The sequence below is a fragment of the Schistocerca piceifrons genome, chromosome X, assembly GCF_021461385.2.
Source record: "Schistocerca piceifrons isolate TAMUIC-IGC-003096 chromosome X, iqSchPice1.1, whole genome shotgun sequence".
Lineage (NCBI taxonomy): Eukaryota > Metazoa > Arthropoda > Insecta > Orthoptera > Acrididae > Schistocerca > Schistocerca piceifrons.
In genome coordinates, this window is record NC_060149.1 from 909941028 (window position 1) to 909961662 (window position 20635).

Here is a 20635-nt window from a genome sequence, read left to right on the forward strand (position 1 = left end):
AATTTGGCATAATGCTCCCGCAAAAGTCATATTTTCTGTCTACATTAATTAAAACAATAAATACCCTAGTTTCAATCATGTAGAAACTAAAACTCCTTTTTGAGCATTGCGTCAGCATAGTTTTTATTGTGATAAACAAGATTCACTCCAAAATTACTTCCTTGTAATGCTAATAACATGGGAAACCACATTATAAAAAACTTACCTTTATTCCAGGGAATAGATGCCTTACCCTCTTTTTTTTTTTTTCATGAAATATTCTCATATGAGTCATAAACAAGGATTAAGATTTAACTGTACTTGATTTGAAACTAAGTAATCATTATAAAGTAAAAGGTGTCTTCCATATAGAGTGAATCTTTCACTGCAGCTGTGAATTTATTGTTTATGCTGTACACCTAACTATTAGGTCATTAGCCTTAAAAAACTGTACTCGTATTATTGCTCTGTGTTCATTTCAGCTAAAAAAAATATTAAAGATTCCATTTGTTGTATCAGTGGTGTCCTTCCTGAAACAGTTTGCAATAGTAAACAGCTTATTGATTATGTGTCTTTGGGTGATTAATGAAATGCTCTGAACACTTAGCTGCAACAAATGATATCGACAAGCTTTTAGCCCAGTTCTTTTTGTACTGTGTTTTAGCACACTAAAATACTTCCTACTCTATATGGAGTTGCTATTACATGCCTATATCAAACATTCTCTATATACTGCCCATTTATTGATTCTATGCACCTATCCCTATTAGTTACTCTGTGGTTGATTATTTTTATTGATTGGTATGGAATAATAGTAATAATATAAACATCACAAGTCTGTTTTTTTTATTCCTTTCATGATTTTTCCTCATTAAAATTACATTTGTATACTCAAATAACTTCCAGGTTTGCTGCCGGGTGACGTCGTCGACCATCGCCGATATTTCGACAGCAGCACACCCTGCCATTCTCAAGGCACAAATGCAGGGAGGAAGAAATGTGCAAGGAAATTTAATACCTTGGTTCACATAGGAGAAGCAAGGAAGGTACCACACACAGAACAAGTGTCAACACAAACAAAGATAACCAATATCAGAAATACCGATAGTAACTATTAATCAACAGGTGAGGTAGCACTAATTCTGTCCCTCTGTTTTTTGATGAGACACAGAGCCGGATTCCAAGCAGCATTTAAACAAAATCCACCATCTCCGTTTATAAGGTTGCTTGATAGTTTGATTTCAACAGCTTTCTTAATAACACTATTCCAATACCTGGACGTGCAATCCAGAATCTCCGTGTTGTTGTATTCCATAGGATGACCGGTGTCAAGGCAAAGTTCTGCAATAGCGGATTTGCTCGGCTATTGTTAGCGTGTGTGACGCTTATGTTCAATACACCGGTCTTCCACAGTCCTGATTGTCTGACCAATATATGACATGCCACAACTGCAAGGAATACGATAGACACCAGCCTTACGCAAACCAAGATCATCTTTCACGGACGCCAACAGGGCCTTAATCTTAGAAGGTGGTCGAAAAGCACATTTCACATCATATTTCCGCAAGATACTGCCAATTCTGTTGGAATTGGTGCCTACGTAAGGCAAAAAGGTCGTAGACTTAGGTGCCACTTCGTTGCTATAGTCACTCACCTGGTGCACAGAAGAGAGATGGTGAATTTTGTTTAAATGCTGCTTGGAATCCGGCTCTGTGTCTCATCAAAAAACAGAGGGACAGAATTAGTGCTACCTCACCTGTTGATCAATAGTCACCATTGATATTTCTGATGTTGGTTGTCTTTGTTTGCGTTGACACTTGTTCTGTGTGTGGTATCTTCCTTGTTTTTCCTCTGTGAACCGAGGTATTAAATTTCCTTTCACATTTCTTCCTCCCTGCATTTGTGCCTTAAGAATGGCAGGGTGTGCTCCTGTCGAAATATCGGCGGTGGTTGACGACGTCACCCTGCAGCAAACACGTAAGTTATTTGAACATCCAATTCACCAGGAAAAGTTAAGGTATCACATTGTTTACCTCTATGGGGAGGAAATGTATCGTTGCTTGCGGAGGTTGGATAAACTTCGCAGCAGTAGAGTAAGGTTGAAGTGTCAAAATCATAGTGTGGTTCCGACGTTTGCTAAGGTTGTGCATCATATTAATTCTCCTGCCGCCAATCGCATCAAGCAACGTGCTGGTTTAGCTCTTGTTCGTGAAAGAATCCACTATACTTGCCGTCAATTAGATTTTGTTTCTAAGGAATTATTTCAGCTTCATTTAATGACGACGTCTAATGTTTCTGCATTTTCTTGGGATTGGGTGGACGGTGCCTCTTTGTCACAGTCTGACTGGGAATTTCAATCTGCAACTGCTTGTCATTCGGCGAAGTTTGAACGTTTCCTTGACTCAGTGTCTAATTGTAATTTTAATTCTCGACATTCTGTGATCAATCTCACTGAGAAAACATTTGACGACTCAGCTTTGTCTGTGCTGGGGAAAGGTTTGAACTTCACACAGACACCTAAGAATTTGCCAGTCGATTTTATTAGTTCTATCAAACTGGCTGTTTATAAACTACCTTCCGAGGCTGCGGAAGAGGTTAGGAGGGAAGCTTGTTGTGTGTTGACTGGGTCCCGTCCACCCAAGTGTAACTTTACAGCAGCTGATGTGACTGCTTTATGTTCACTCAGAATGGACCCTGATATTATTTTACCTGTGGGCAAGGGTAATGCCACTGTTTTGTTGAACAAGCATGATTACATTCAAAAGATGCAATGTCTACTTTCTGATTTGGCGTATCACAGAATCAGTGCTGACCCTACTAAGAGTGTTCAGAGAAAGACAAATAACCTCCTGAAGAAAAGTTCTTTGTCACAGGAGACTATCAAGAGTCTTAATTCTTACTGTGCTGTACCACTTGGATTATATGGCCTCCCTAAGGTCCATAAAGAGGCTGTCCCGTTGAGGCCTATTGTTCCTAATACTGGTGCTCCAACATATCGTGTAGCCAAACATCTTGATAGTGTGTTGAGCCCACTACTAGGTAGGTGTGAACACCACATTAAGAACTCTGCAGATTTCTTACATGGATTGCAGGGATTGGGTTTGAGTGACTGATATTTTAGTCAGTTTTGATGTAGTTTCTCTTTTCACTTGCGTCCTCTCTCTGATTCGTTACAGCTAATTCAGATTAAGTTTGGTATAGAGTTAACAAATTTGTGTGCTGACTTACACTTACTTTTTATTCAATGGTCAGTACTACGAACAGACTGATGGAGTTGCAATGGGAAACCCGTTGTCACCTATTGTGGCCAATTTGTTTATGGAGAACTTTGAGGAACGTGCATTGGAGTCAGCGACCTTGAAACCTGCGTGTTTTTTCAGATATGTAGAAGATACTTTTGTTGTTTGGCCTCCCAGTAGTGAGAATTTAAATAGGTTTTTGGAACACCTGAATTCAATCCACCCGAATATTCAGTTCACTATGGAGGTGGAAAAGAATGGATGTCTTGCCTTCCGTGATGTGTTGGTCAAAAGGAAGACTGATGGTACATTGCGACATTCTGTTTATAGAAAGCCCACTCACACTGACTTGTATCTGCAAGCTGATAGTTGTCACCATCCAGCTCAGCGTGATGGAGTACTTTGTACCTTCGTTAACAGGGCCTACGTTATCTCATACCCTGAAAGTTTGGCAGCTGAGCTATCACATCTTGAAGTCACCTTTCATCAGAATGGTTATAGTGAGAGGCAGATCAAACGTGCGTTGCGCTATCAGCCTTCTGTGCAACGGGTGAGTGACAATAGTAACGAAGTGGCACCTAAGTCTATGGCCTTTTTGCCTTACGCAGGAAGCATTTCCATCAGGATTGACCGTATTTCACGGAAATATGATGCAAAATGTGTTTTTCGACCACCTTCTAAGATTAAGGCCCTGTTGGCGTCTGTAAAAGATGATCTTGGTTTGCGTAAGGCTGGTGTCTATCGTATTCCTTGCAGTTGTGGCATGTCATATATTGGTCAGACAATCAGGACTGTGGAAAACCGGTGTATTGAACATAAGCGTCACACACGCTTAAAACAGCCGAGCAAATCCGCTATTGCAGAAAATTGCCTTGACACCGGTCATCCTATGGAATACAACAACACGGAGATTGTGGCTTGCACATCCAGCTATTGGGATAGTATTATCAAGGAAGCAGTTGAAATCAAACTATCAAGCAACCTTATAAACAGAGATGGTGGATTTTGTTTAAATGCTGCTTGGAATCCAGCTCTGTCTCTCATCAAAAAACAGAGGGACAGAATTAGTGCTACCTCACCTGTTGATTAATAGTCAACATCGATATTTCTGATGTTTGTTATCTTTGTTTGTGTTGACACTTGTTCTGTGTTTGGTATCTTCCTTGTTTCTCCTCTGTGAACCGAGGTATTAAATTTCCTTGCACATTTCTTCCTCCCTGCATTTGTGCCTTTGAGAATGGCAGGGTGTGCTCCTGTCGAAATATCGGCAGTGGTCGACGGCGTCATTCGGCAGCAAACCTGTAAGTTACTTGAACATTCAGTTCGCCGGGAAAAGTTAAGGTCTCTCACATTTGTATACTGCTCACTCATATTGCATTAACTCTTACATGCAGTAATGTTCATTGGCATGATGTTTTGACAACCACATTTACAGTGTCAGAAAATATGGAAAATGTTTTTATACATTGCCTTTGTTATTTTCAGATGAAGTCCTTAAAAATGAACCCAATTCCTGGTGAAACAGTAAACCTTCAGCTTCCTACTTTGACAGATGAGCAAATTGACCAACTCGATGTAAGCGAACTGCAGTATAAGCTTGCTGTATTGGAAGGTACACTACCACAAGAGAAACCTGATTTTGCAATAGTAGAGGAGTACATGGCAAAGGTGAGGATAAGTTGCGTTGAATAGTGTGTGTTTGTACATAACCATTGCTCAGAAGCGGTATTCATGCCCTTTCGTTAAATAGTTAAGATTTTTCAGCTTATATGCTCAGTTGTGTGATGACTGAACAAATGTTAACACTGTTGCAATGAAATTAACTGTCTAGGAGAGGCTGTTCCTGGAACGTTTTGCAGAGCTTGATGAGGTTAGGCTGTTACAAGAAAAAGCTCTTTTTCTCTATGATGAAGCAAGAAAACAACGCATTCTGGAATTTATGACTGGATACACTATCATAACCAGGAAACTGAAGGAACTGTATCAAATGATAACCCTTGGTGGGGATGCTGAATTTGAGCTTGTTGATTCAATGGATCCCTTCACAGAAGGAATAGTTTTCAGGTAACATTTGTGGTACAGGGTTTCTTAAACTGCTTGTACCTTAAGCACTTTGTACTTCTAACAATATACTTTTTTAATGGGATTATGTTTTACATGTCAGATATGGTGTAGCAGCTGCAGATAAATTTATTGGTTTTTATACTTTCATAAATAAAAAGTTACTGCCTTTTGTATAACAGTAATCGTGCATTTGTAAATGGTCAATCATATTAAATATTCTGCTGTGCTGTTGGTGACTGAATGTCCCAACTATACCTGGAGTTGTTACCATTATTCCTTTCATTATTTATATTCCACCAACATTTTCCATTACTCTAGTTGCTTCAATAATAAAAGTATTGCCAAGTGTACATGGTTCCCAAATAAACTGTGTTTATGTTGTGAAATGGGGGCTATGTTATTTTCTGTTAAAATAATGAAGAGACCGCACCCAATTGGACTTTTGTAATCTCTTTATATTTATGATACGTGAAGCTCACAACTCAAATTACACTGGCCAACAATGAAAATGCTTCGGGCTCACAAATAATTAATTTGTATGTATTTCCATCTGCTGAATTAAAAACTCACGATAAAAATGACAAATTAGGTACTGCTTTGGAGATAATGACATTTCATTTTTATAGTCAACATTTTGAGTTTGGGGGAAATTTTGTTTTTGGAGTTGGCACATCTGTCCAATAACAAAACACAAATGCTCTTAAGCTGTTTGTAAGTCATAAATATAGATACTGTCGCTCTGACTGAGTTTCATATAGTTTCTGCTGTAACTGAAGCAGAATTTCTAGTTTTAGAGTACTTTTGTAGTGTAAAATTCATAAAAATGCCACAACAATGTGTAAATAAGATGAATAATTTGTTACATTCTTGGTGAAATAACGCATGTTCAGTTACACTGCGAGAATGGCTGAAAAGGAAGAAATGATCTATGGCTTTTGCTGTGCCTGTGGTTTGGTTTGAGCCTACAAACCATACAGATGACTGCTTCTTCTGTTTGACTCCACCTATAAAGGCAGGATTGTCTATGAAGAAAAGAACTGTTCAGTACCAGAGTCTTTGATCTGCTAATTGACCTGTTCTGCATTTGGGTAGTTCACCAGTTTCTACTCCACCTGAAAATATTGTGCTTGAAGTAGGAAATACAGACAGTGTGTAACAATGAGAAGAAGAACCAGAACAAAACAAGCCTTCCACATCCTGTGACCCTGATTTTGAAGGAAATGATGATAAAACACACAGACTGAGTCAAGTGGAATTGAGTGATCTCATTAGAGACCCTGAGCTGTCAAAGGAGAAGGTAGAAATTCTTGGGTCTCACCTACAGCAATCGAATTTTCTTGAACGTTATGTCACAGTCTCGCAGTACAGAAAAGTCACATGGAACTGGTTCCCTTTTTGGAGAAGAAAAACAATCTTACTTGATGCAATCTCTGAACTTGAACCAAGATCCAACTGAATGGGGCTTATTCATAGACTCCTTCAAGCTTAGTTTGAAAGCTGTGTTACTTCACAGTGGCAGCCATCTTTCTTCTATTCCTGGTGGTCATGCAGTTCACATGAAGGAAACATGTGCAAATATGACAGCGCTCCAAGCCTAAATCAAAATCGTGAACACAAGTGGAAAATCTGTGGTGACTTAAAAGCCATTGCCATACTTTAGGAATGCAACTGGGGTACACAAAACATTGCCACTTCTTATGTATGTGGGACAGTAGGGATAGGAAATCGTATTATGTTAAAGCAGACTAGCCTGCGAGAAATCTTAATCCTAGTGAGAAAAATTTCATACCCAAGCCTCCCATGGACTCAAAAGATGTTATTCTTCCATCCCTGCATATCAAGCTGGATGGATGAAAAATTTTGTCAAGGATTACGAGCCAATGACAGGCATTTAAGAACATAAGAGAAATTTCTGAAATTGATACAAAAGCTAAAGGAGGGTATTTTCATTGAGCCCCAAGTTTGAGAACCTATGAAGGATCCTGTATTTGACCATGTTTTGGAGGGGAAAGATAAGGAAGCTTGGGAAGCCTTAAAGGGAGTTGTTCGTGGATTTTTAGGCAGCGAGAGATCATAAATAAACTCACTTGGTGAGAGTGGTCTTGCGAAAATACCATAACCTTGGATTCAACATGTCCCTTAAAATCCATTTTCTCCACTCCCACCTAGACTTTTTCCTTCCTAGTTGTGGAGCTGTCAGTGATGAACATGGAGAAAGATTCCATCAGGATATTTCTGTTATGGAACAAAGATACCAGGGCCATTGTAATGAAGCAATGTTTGTGGATTAATGTAGGTTTTTGTGTAGGGATGCTCTGGAACTCTGTTACAAGAGGCAAGCTAAAATACAATTTCCTGCAGCTACCACATGGTTCTCTTCAGACCCAACCATCTGTGAGGTATTCTTCCAGCAATTTAGAATTCTTAAAGTATAACTACCATTTAAAAAAATTTAAATATACTTTCAATGTTGGTAGTACATGTAATTGAACTGTCTTTTTCTCTTAATCTGTTAATATGGAATGTATCCACCTAGTGTGTATCACAGAAACTAGAGCTAAGGGAAATTTTTCATTCTCACATTAGTTTTACTTGACCCAAATTTAGTATGAATTCACTCATGAAGTGCAGGAAACGCTCAATCCCACCCCCCCCCCCCCCCCCCCCTTGCCAGTGTTATCTGCCAAAGCTGTTCAATGTAGTTCTCAAAAAATCTCGAGTAATGTTGATTTTTTGGGAAGCAGCATGATTCTGTGTTAGTGTGCCGGGCTGTCATGTGGGTGCTGGGTTCAATTTCTGACAGATTCATATTGTTAATGAAAGTGCATGTTCTGCGAGCAGTTTCGTGAAGTGTAAACTACACGAAGATGGGGAAAATAATAGGTGGCTCGAGTCTTGTTCCATTCTTCTTCTGTTTTCCATTCAGTTCTAGTACCTACTTCAATTGAATATAAAATTCACCAAATATATGCTAATTAACGCTCTTGTCATTTTTATAAAAATGGCTGTCTTCTTACTTCTTATTACATATTGAAAACGAAAGTTGTTTCCATTGCAAATATGAATTCTTAATTACTGATCTTTTATGGAAGATGTTTAAATAAAAAAATCTCAAATTAACTTTTTCCAATCTTTGTGTGTTTTACACTTAACAGAAATACTTAGACGTTCAAAAATTTGAATCCATTGGGAATCGAACCCAAGTCACGGCTCTTCCCTCCCCCCTATCCCCCCTCCCCCTCTTTTTGTTGGAGGCAAGTGCACTATCACAGAGCCAATTTCTTTATTGAAAGAAAAAGACCTTAGTTCAGCATATTACAGATGATTGGACAACTGCAAAGACATTTTCTCAAAAAATTTTGAGAGTTGCTGCGAACTGGTGTGGGGGATTGATATTTAAGTTCTCAACTTCACGTACCATAAATATAAAAAATAAAAACAAAATCAGTTGCTGTGTGGTGTAGTAGTACCAGGTGTTACTATTTTAACAAATTTCCCTGTATGTGCTACTGTCCACAGAAGACTTCATTTAACAGTGCAAAGTTTGATATTAAAGTACACAGTTTTGTTCACTTTAGAATGCCAATACAATACAACCCTGCTTTTACTTTCCAGGAATTGTTTTCCTGCTGTTCACAACTTTAATACTTTTGTCAAATTTCGTATGCTCACAATGTTAATTTACACCCTTTTTGCATTAACATATTTTTAACTTTTATATTATTTATGCTTCATGAGACATTTGTGGGGAAAAACATAAAATGACACTGACATGATGTTGGTGACACTACTGCTTTATCTTCTGCTGCTGCCAAGCTCTACTTGGCTTGGTGGCTGACTGGAGTAACTGTTTCAATAGAAGCCTGAAGGTGGACTTGGCTTGGTGGCTGACAGGAGTAACTGTTTCAATAGAAGCCTGAAGGTGGACTTGGCTTGGTGGCTGACAGGAGTAACTGTTTCAATAGAAGCCTGAAGGTGGTGTGCCTTTAGACAAACATTCATTTGTCTTGTCATTGCCAAACTCAGTTTTCAGTACTGTGTGCTATACAAAATAGTAGTATGTCATCATAATAGTCATATTGTTTCAGTGATAACTTCACCTTGTGTTGATCCTATGCACAGTATTTGTAACTAATTATATAGCTTTGTTCATCATTTGTATATGCAGTGAACACAGTGTCATCTACTAGCTAAAGTTGACTACGTTTGGTGTGCTAGCAAAGCTGGCACTACAGACTAGGGTAATGCGATATCAATTGATGCTGCTATTCCCATCGACCACTGTACTGAAACAGAGACTGTGTTTTGGAAAATGAAAGTAAGTTTGCCAATTTAAAAAGATGAAATTGCTCGTCACTCTAAATAACTCGATGATCAAAGAAATTACAAAGAACCGGTTTCAGGCAGAACGCACTTCAGTCATCCCTGTGAACAGCACAATATTCAAAAAGGTATTGAAGTTCATAAATATGCTTCGAACAGAGGACTTCTCCACATTTTACGAGTGGATAGGTTCAAGAAACAGTGTAACGTAGTGTACAAAACTGTAAGTGATAAGGATACAGTGTAAACATAAAATCTGTTATTGAATGGTGGAGTGGTAGATTACAAAACTTCTAAAGCAGTTTAAAAGGAAGGACGTTTTCAACATAGAAGGAACTAGTTTCCTTTTAAGCATCTTTCCAAATGAAACACTTCATCTTTAGAGGTGAAAATTGCCATGGAGGGAAACAAAGTAAAGTTTGCCTTACAGTAAAACTAGGTACAAATGCTGATAACTCTGAAAAAATTACTATTTTTGGCTGCTGAATAAAAAGCACATTGTCATAAAAATGTAGAAACATTGCTTATGAACAACAGTGCAAAAAAGTGTGGATGACATGAGAATTATTTGAAAAGCAGATTTGTTTGCCTTGGTGCGAGAATAGGAACAAATTGTCTTGTTGGTGGACTGTTGCCCTGCACATTCAAAAAATATAAGTATAATGTGCAGTCAGTCTCACCAAACTGCACAAGCAAAGTACAGCCCTTCGATTTGGGTATTATCCATGCTGCTTCCAGAACATACCACAAGAAAGCCGTTGAGCAGAAGCAATTAACTGTGGAGGCTGGGAAAGGCCCAGCCTTCCTTCAAGTGTCAATTTTAGATGCTTTGAACTATATTGCCAGGATATAGACAGAGGTGAAGGTGTCCATCTCAAACTACTTTCAGAAAGCTGTATTCATTCAAGCATACCAAGGAAATGAATCTGACATACCAGATCTGAGTAAGGGTGAGAACACAGAAAATTTACTTGCTTCGTCACAGGAAAAGCTGCAGTTGCAGCATCCAGTGAAAGATTTCGTACACATTGATGACAACATTGTCACTGTTTGAAAGTTTGTGTGTGTGTGTGTGTGTGTGTGTGTGTGTGTGTGTGTGTGTGTGTGTGTGTGTGTGTGTTGAAGATACAAAATTATTTGGCGATAGAATTGTTTTTCTTTTTAATGCTGTACATTGTTAAAACTGTTTCATGATCGACTACAGACAATGAAATTACTGCTCCTTCCAAATGAACTAGTGAAGTTGAAGGATTTACACTAGTTTTCTCATAGTTCCCAGTGTTTGGTCTGTCAATTTCCACCTTGTGTTGTTACCCAGTTTCTAGTAGATGCTTAAATATTTTTGTTCTTTCTTACTGCGTACTTCTTTCCCAGTTTGCAGTACAATGTATAAAAAGCTGCTAGTTGTCGATATTTGCAACTGGGAAGAATTTAGTGAGAATAAAACTCAACACACTACACAAGAAATGTATTCAAAGTTTTGACAGTTATTTATCTTTATCATAGTGTTCGGCCACCACAGAAGTCATGGAAGAACATATCAAATTTATCAGGTGGTGAGAAGACACTGTCATCACTTGCACTGATATTTGCTCTGCACTTTTACAAACCTTCTCCATTGTTTGTTATGGATGAAATCGATGCAGCATTGGACTTCAAAAATGTGTCAATTGTGGGTAATTACATTAAGGTAAGCTTGCATTTGTTGTTATTAATCTATTGTGAAGACACTTACCATATGAAATATATTGTAGATGATATATCGAAACAGATAGTTTCAATCATGAAAATTTTCATTCTTTCATCCATAATGCACTTAAAAAACAAAAAAAAGTTGAGCCCCTAGTTAATCCAGAACCACTTTCTTTTTCCTTGGTCAAGCATTTTGTCAACTAAGTTTGTTTTTTAAAAACATGGTATTAACAGATGGATTTTGTTTTCATTTACTTCTACAATTGTATTTGCATAATGCAGATGTAATAGGTTTTTGGAAACCAGCAGTGAGATGAGGTGGTTTTGAGTTAGACATGAAGTACTGATGGCAATTAAAATATTAAAAGATGTAATGCACATTTATGCATTATCTATATCTGTTCCACAATGCAGGTGAAATGCTCTTCATGGTATGATAGTATATTGTGCGTGTTCAATGCATGCAGGAATAGATTATTTTTTTATCATTCAGTAGAGGCAAATTTGCTTACTATGTCATCAGAGTTTAGAAATATACAAATGTTTCCATTAAAAATCTTAAGGCAATATATGCTTCGAATGTGTGTTGAGTAAAAATTTGTATTTCATTACAATGAACATTAAAACACACTATAATTTCTATGAGTTGAAAATATCATGAATAGCTTTGGAATATACAATAATGATAGGTTTTGACAGATTATCTAAAACAGTCTTACAGGAAATACCTTTTTATCATAGGAGTTGAAATAAGGCAGATATTTAGTACATAATGAAAGAGTAAATGTAGCAACTCATTAGTAAAAGTGCAGAGTCGTTGAAATTTATGTAAAAAATATGGAGAACTTGGTTAGGTTTTTGATGATTACTTTCTCAGAGGTAGGTTTGTGTGTGCGTGCGCGCCTGTTTCATTATATGAGCTCTCACCGTATGAGGTAGCGCAGTGGTTAGCACACTGGACTTGCATTTGGAAGGACAATGGTTCAAAATTGCATCCAGCCTAGGTTTTCCAAGATTTCCATAAATCACTTAAGGCAAATGCCTGGACAGTTCCTTTGAAATTGCATGGCTCATTCCCTTCCACATCCTTCCCTAATCCAAGTGTATGCTCAGTCTCCATTGACCCCGTAGTCAATGGGACATTAAACACTAATCTCCTCCAATGTGGTCTCACGGATAACTAGGCATGGGCAGTGGAAGGTCTGTGGTGGTGCCATCTGCTGCTCGACTCAACATAGGCAGTCACGAACGACCTCAATTTCCAAATCAGTGCGAGGCCAGTAGACAAATCGCTGTGCAGTTACTTTCATGTGGGTTGTGCTCCAGTGGCCATGGTGTAGGAGAGCAAGTATGTGAACTCACAGGAATGGAGGGACAACAGTGACACTGGGGTTATCTGATTCGGTGCTAAGGAGAAGCGTGCCATTGGCAGCTGCCAGCCAGTGATGGAGGAGACAGGACACGTGCCCAACTATCGCACACAAGCTGGACCACATGATGGAGCACAGGATTCTGACAGGTGGCCTGGGCTGTGCATTAGGTAGTTACCGGAAGTCAATTCATCATTTTCTGCAAACAGCCATCAATCTGAAAACAGGAAACTTCATATTTGTCAAAGACCTGGTCAGGTCCTGTGGGAATGTGCAGTAATGTTGCTGCATTTTCATACTGTGCTTTCAATCTGTAGTGACTCTTATACTGATATGCACTCACAAACAAAGCCCAGTGCTAGAGTCGTTGCGCAGTCCTGTCGGGAAGGTGTGAATGAGGGCCAAAAAGAGCCACAGGTGGCTTACAGTCTGTGATGAGATGGAATTTATGGCCACAGAGGAAGACTTGGAACTTTCACAATGTGTACACAATGGCCAGATCGTCCTGTTCAATTTGAGAATAATTGCATTGTTTGGTTGTCATCTTGTTGGCGCACACAATAGACTGTTCAGAACCGTCAGCATTATTGCGAGCCAAAAGCTCTTCATCCGGTGTAAAAGTATTGAGGCATGGCGATTTGGTGCAGGTGAAGGCTCTGTTGCAGTCCGCTGACTGAACGAAAGGAACATCCATTTTACACAAGTGTTCTGTATTGGAGAGAAATTTTGAATAACTGGAGTTCTTTCAAGTTGCATAGTGGAGATATTTTGACAATCTGTGCCACATGCTCTTCTATAGGTTTGACTCTGCCCTTCGAGGAATGTGGACCAGATATTTGATTTCTGTGTGAAAAAACTTTGACTTTTGCAAATCCTGTTGCAGTTCAGTGAACAGGGTACAAAGGTTAGCGAGAGGTTCCTGCTCTGAGGAACCAGTGACAATGACGTCATCAAGGTAGTTTGCTGAGCATGGGACATCCTGTGAGGTTTCTAAAAATCTGTGAAAAATGGGAGGTGTCTTCAAGGTGCTGAAAGGCAGGCACATGCATCATTATAATGTGAAGGGAGTGTTAACGACCATAATTCATTTAGAGGCAGAATTGAAACAAAGCTACCAAGTAAACTTCAGAAAAACGCACTGCCTTAGCTTCATGAGAATTTCGTTGGTGCATGGATTGCTGTAGCTATCAACTATAAATTGGTGTTAATGATGTACCTAAAATCCCTGCACAATTGAAGTGCCCCTGTAGGCTTATGTATAACCGCCAGAGGTGTAGCCCACTGCCTAGAATGACCTGGTTCAATGATGGCCAGGTTTTGGAGCCTGTCTAATTTGTCCTTGGCATCTTGTTCTAGGGCCAAGAACGAGGCCAAGCATGAAAACACTGGAATGGCCATAGGTTTAAGGGTGATGAGAAACTCGTAGTCCATTGCAGCACTCATTCCAAGCAAAAACATGGCCCAGAGTTGTGGCAGAGCTTTTCAGACGCCTGGACGGAATGAAGTTAATGAAAAGATTCACAGAATCCTGAGTGATAAGTCCATAAACCATGAATGTTGAGACCAGAAATGTTTTCGGACATCACACTGTCGATTGCCAAAAATGTGGTTACCCTTGTGACGTGCTGATACGCAACGTTGGTCATGAACCGGCCACAAAATGGAATGGGGCGGCTCACCATAACCAAACGAATGATGATCTATTAAGGAAAAAGCGGGGCTACGTAAGTGTTAAGTTTCAAGATTCAATAAACACACTGGTGTTGGTATCGATCTGGAAATGGAATGGTTGGGGACATTTGTGCTCCTTTCTGTGCATTGGTGTAGCAGTACAGACTTAGCAATCTCAACAACTGCGACTGAGGACTAGCCGTGCGGATTGCTACAGCAATCAGCTGTCAGGTGGCCTTGTTTGACAAGCCGTGCACCATACCTGCGGATGTGGGCAGCAGCTATGGGCGTGCGCACGGAAACGGTCAGGTCAGAAGGGGAACCTGTGTCGAATGGGGTACCATCAGACAGTGAACAGCATGAACCCTATGAGCTTGATGAGGGTGCCTGTGAATGACGCTTTTGCAGCAGAAACTCACATACTGATGTGATGTCCACTGTGTTCTCGAACTGTTCTGTTGCTGACAAGACACGTCAAATGCTTGTGTTCAGAGCAGAACTTATGATGGCATCACATATCGGAGTGTCTGCATAGGAATGGTTATGATAAGCAAAAATAAATTTGTACCCCCAACTTAAACTGTGGAGGTTGGCCACCCGAGCCCAATAGGACTGACCCAGTTTCTTTTGTCACTGGTGAAACTCCATATGGGCAGCAATGATGTGGGTTAGCTTAAGATATATGCACTTAGCAGCTGACACATTTCAGGAAATGTCACTGGGTCATTCAGTGGAGCAAGTTTTCAAAGCAAATGAAATATTTTGGCCTCAATCCAAGATAAGAAGAAAGACTTTTGCAAAGTTGGATCCTCTGCCAGAAACACTGCGAAATGTTGCTGCAAATGACACGCATAAGCTTACCAGTCTAACTTTGCTTCCTGCAATGATAGAACAGCTGGGGCAGCATTTAAACTTGTGAAAGGGAGGTGTGTAGGTCTGTGGCTCTTTGTGAATTCCTAACCAACTGACAGAGCAAATCTATGTGCTGCTGTTGTCGAGTAAGCTGCTGCTGCTGCTGCTGTAACAACTGAACAAGTTCCGAATCCATCATACTCTAGGAATACTGTATTATCTACAAGTTTTTCTTGACAGCACCAACACACAATTATACAATGACGGTGAGCTGAGCACTGGGCTTACACAAGCATAAGAGAACATTAACTAAGAACACGTCCAGGTCGAGTCAGATAACATTCAATGTTCGTCCTACAGTAACAAGTAACTGCTCAAATCTGTGAATGGAACCTTCACTGTGGACAGCTTCACAAGAGAGTGGGACCGCACCGGCAGTGTGCTCCTGGGAACACCCGTCCAGCAGTGGCACTGCCATCAAGTGAAGCAGGTCTCCCCATATTGCCTTCTTGCTGGTGGCAACTAATATGAATGTTGACATCATGGTAGTCGCAGATGTGGGCTCACCACCACCAAAAGCTTCTCTGAATTGTGTGGGAACAATAGGTAGGAAAAGATGTGGTATCACCATCTCGAAAATGTGCCTATTAACTGTTGTCCCCACCATACTCTGTCACCTTAATACTTTCGTGTGTCTTGTCAAATGAATTAAATATGAAATAAAACTTGAAACTATAAACTAGATTTCCAAGGCAACTGAAGTACCTTTAGACATGGCACGAAAACATGAAGGTATGTGTAGTCTTTCTGAATGTCGGTCAACCCTCTTGCTTTCCAAAGAACTTATAATGCCAGTGCTGCATTTCCTAGAATCCATTCTATTTACAGGGAATGAATGGAATCTAACCAGATAAAACTATGTGCAGGAGGTACTGATAATAAAAATGCAAGAAAAGCTGTGTGACTTGATGTCACAGATGGAAAATTGAAAGTATTTTATGTTTGCTGTGAATAGTATTATATCAAAATTGTTTGAAAATATTTTAGGAAAAATTGAACGTGAATTCACACAGAACACAAGAACACACAATGATCAACTTAAACATTGTAGCCAGCTAACAAAGTGGTATGAACCTGGGATTAAATGCAGACTTTATAGTGAAAGGTGTGGAATAAGTTAGGTAATCTTTGTGACAACCTGTTAATGAACTACAATAATGTGAACTCCTTTTTGCTTTGCACAGGTAGTGAACTACATCTGGAGACGTAAGTTAATTGAAACGTTTTGAGTCTGTCTCAAAAGAAAGGTTTCCAATGAGAGTTCTTGCAATATTTTATAAAATAAGATACTTTAAAATTACGAATGTGGTCCAGAAATGTTTAAGCAGATATCAGAGATACATAAGCTGTTCCTTTCTGATTTTATTTCTAGATTGTACTTAATGAAAATCGGTGTGCTTTGATTTTGTGTTACTTTTCATTTGATTTATTATACTCAAAATTTTCAAACTTTATACTGTGTTATTATGGAACCTGGTTCATTTCAAAGTTGACAAGTCATTATAACTCTTTTTTCCGTTTTTGTTTACAGAACCGCACCAAGAATTCACAATTCATAGTTATTTCTTTACGATCAAATATGTTTGAACTTGCTGATCGTCTTGTGGGCATTTTCAAGGTGTTTGATTGTACAAAAAGTATAACAATAAATCCTGATGTCTATGCGATAGAAGCTCCTGTTCGAAGAGAATTGCTGGAGGAGGAAATTGAATATGAAATTGTAGAAAATGAAAATGAGGAAGCAGTGAAAGATGACGATGGATTGCTGGACCTTCCAAACAACAGAAAAGCACTAAAGAGAAGAGTTAAAGTAAAGAGAATTGGAGATAATGGTGATCAACCTTCACTACAAATTGTGCTCCAAACTGCTTTCAGTGCCATGATGAAGGAGCTTGAAAAGAGCTCTCCAGTACTTCCTACCAGACAAGAAATAGAAGAACGAATACGGAGAAGATCTGGTATTGATGCTGCTTATGATCAAGATGCATATGCTGCATTGATGGAAGAAATGAGGGTCAAGAAGAAGGATCGGAAGAGGGAAGGAACTGGTATTCATAATGGTAAAACAAAAGTAGCCAAAAAAATCTCTTATGCTGATCTAGATCTTCATAACCAAGAAAACCTTATAAAGGATGAAGGCCAGGAGATGAAGACAGAAATTGATGCAGCCAGTCTTAGTGTAAAAGAAGAAATGTCAGACTGACAATTACTGAACGGTACGACACCACACTCAACGGTACACTTCCGGTTGTAATAACTTCCATTCCCTTGGTGCACTTTCCTTCCATTTTATAATGCAGTACTAGTAAAAATTCGTTATGATTGTGAACCTCTCTTTATTTTATTATGTTGTACATAACACATTTTTATTAATTATGTATGGTTTACAACTTGCAGTACTTGAAGTATGGTGCTTGTACGTTCTTCTGTTTCAAATATTTCACTATATGTGATGGGACTGATAAACTAATTCAAAGACAAACTTTGAATCACAAAAAGATGTGCACTAGTACAAATTACATTTGGACTTGAAGTTGTAGCTTTGACTATCTGCCATGATCATTAAGATCTCATGGGTGTGACACCAAAAATTGATAGCTGTCACTGTTGATGTAAGTGATAACTTGTCCTCTTTCAACACTCCAGAAAAAACTGTACATTTTTTGGTAATGATCACTAGTTGGAATGAAAACATAGAAACTGTATAACCTAGAATCCAGTGTGCAATGAAAGTAGAAAATTAGCTATTACTCATATATAAAATATATGGTATACACACAGAAATCAAGTAGTTTTCAAAGCAGTTTGTAATGTAGTGACACTGCTTTTTATTAAAGAAGGTAATAAATGCTCTTTTTGTGATCTCGGTGAAAAATTGATGTCCTTGTTAGATTAAATATTCATCTAAGATTAATTTTAATGTGCTTAACTTTAAAAACAACTTTACAGTGTTATAGCTATCACTGTTGATGTAAGTGGTAACATGTCCTCTTTTTAACACTCCAGGAAAAACTGAATTTTTTATGCTCATGATCACTAGATGGAATGAAAACAAACTGTATTACCTTAGATTCAAGCATGCAATGAAAGTTGAAAATTAGTTATTATTGGTATATAAAATTTGTGGAATTTACACTGAAAAAAATGTAGTTTCAAAAGCAGTTTTTAATGTAGTAAGACTGTTTTTGTTAAACTAAATAATAAATGCTGTCTGTGTAAAAAAAATTGATGTCTTTATATTAAATATTCAATGAAAATGCATTTTGATATGTTTTACTTTAAAAACAACTTTACACTGACTGTAGTGCATGTGTACATTTTACATATGCTTGTATAACTTCACGCACGTGTTGAGTGAGACCCAGATCGAACCTGTACTGAGAATTAATGACCATTGTTCTTGTACATGGACTAACTTGAGTGAGGGGCTTAGGTGGATTTCCATGCTCATTTAGGCAAATGCCAGGATGGTCCCTAATCTCTTGACGTGGAAAAGGTGATATACAAACAGATAAATACAAATACATACGTATTCAGAGCACACCTGAATAACCTCTCTGAGAATTGTGATACGAAATAATAATATAAAAATGAATTTGTCATATTAGGAAGGAGAGCCCCTAATGACAGTATAACCATTAGGAAAGATAATGGTAACTGAGTTGGATTATCCTGAGAACAGCCAAATTGAAGCAAAGAAATTCAGTTCAGTCCATACATGGCTGTGTTTATTATTACTATTATTGTTGTTATTATTATTGTTTAGTGTCTATACTATTAAGTTAACTAATTCAAGGTGGTCATTATGAATCAGATCACTTGCAGTAAATGTACTCAGTCTTTCAGCAACTACATAGCTCTTGTTAACCACAAGACATTAGAATAATATGCTCTTGTAACCAATAAAGATAAAACAGCTTCATACTTCAGTGCTGCTTTGGTTCTCCATGCGATATTGTACTCAAATAATGTTGCTAGTAGGTATGATAACCAGAAAACCAGTCACTCACCTGTTTTGGTAACAATGATACAAAAACTATAATTTCTCTGTTATAGTCTCATTTAAGGTACGTGACACTTGATGTTTAAGGTCCAGCATTGAGGCATTCAAGGTTGCGTCAAGTACTGTCTGCAGGTACATTGCTCTGTGTTGATAGAAAATCACTTTCAAGCCTGTATGCTGCACAAAAATCTCATTCATATGTGATATAGATCTCTCTAATCTCTCTCAGCACGTGAAAAACGAAATTTTCCCTTTGGCAAACAGCTTCAAACTTACACCGCCATATATCAAATCACTTGATTTTGCAGCATACTCCCCCCCCCCCCTCCCCCCACCCACGGTTGTCCACCTGATTACCAAAATATCTCGCTCAGCAACGAACGTTTTTAAATTTTTGTATTGCATTGTTTTTCCCATCTATAAGTATTCGGAAATGGTTTTCATGCATTTGTGTCAATATTTAACTTGTAACAAGTATGAAGTTGAGTGTGTGTCTCTTACAAATTTAATGTAACACTTCTGAAATTTTTGTATATCTGTTAACGTGTAAAAAAATTTTTCCTTAATTTCTCTTCAGGCCAGTGTTACTTTGGTAATTGAAATACAAGGAATTATCATATCCGAAAAAGTTTCCCTCTTATCATTGCTTATCTCAAACTATTACGTGACCGAAATAACATATCCTTGGGTTCCTTAATCTCACAAGAGGAAAAAGTTTACCGAAAGAAATTCGCAAGTTATATATTTAATAGATGCAAGAGGTCTATTACAGTACACTACGCACTAATCAGGTGATGGGCAAACACCTCTTAATTCAGAGCCAGTCGGTGGAACTCTAGGTGTCGCTGTTCGTAGTAGCAGGTATTATTAAAGTTTCCAATGCACTGTTGTAACACACTTTCATTATTCTCTGCTTGCTGTATCCCTCATTCATGTTATTGAGGAAAAAGACCTTGTTTCACAGAGCGCCTAGCATCCAGTGCACATTGGTCTATCGATTACTCATATGATTTTGGACGCATCCCTATTGGTTTTTGAACATTTTTGATCAAATTCTAAGTTTATTTCTGTATGAATCGTGGTTGACTGGGTCTGTAAATGTTCAGCATTGTTACAATTACTAGCGAATTCCATAGATTCAGGCTACCAGAGTGGTAATAAATGACTAACAGGAATAACAGGCAACTAAGATTACGTATTGTCTTCTCCGTGTATCCAAGAAAATGAAATTTTGGCAGAAAGGCCCAGTTATACAGTCCCCGGCTAGCAGCCGCTAAAGTTCTATTCTGGGAGTAGCACGGGAAATGTGTTGCACGAACACTTAATATCGCCTAACCGGAGAACGAATGTGTTATAACTAAAGCGGTGATTGTGGCAGGTTT

At 38.5% G+C, this 20635-nt stretch overlaps 1 protein-coding gene across 1 annotated transcript in view; it reads left to right on the forward strand.

The window, feature by feature from the left end:
* The window catches only part of LOC124721169 (structural maintenance of chromosomes protein 4-like), a 249531-nt gene extending 229749 nt beyond the window's left edge, over positions 1-19782 (forward strand). Inside the window, exons 18-21 of the mRNA XM_047246005.1 lie at positions 4704-4886; positions 5050-5282; positions 11112-11295; positions 16782-19782. Coding sequence (XP_047101961.1) covers positions 4704-4886; positions 5050-5282; positions 11112-11295; positions 16782-17453 — 1272 coding nt within the window. The 3' untranslated portion in view covers positions 17454-19782. The remainder of the gene's footprint in view (positions 1-4703; positions 4887-5049; positions 5283-11111; positions 11296-16781) is intronic.
* Positions 19783-20635: the final 853 nt, after the last annotated feature.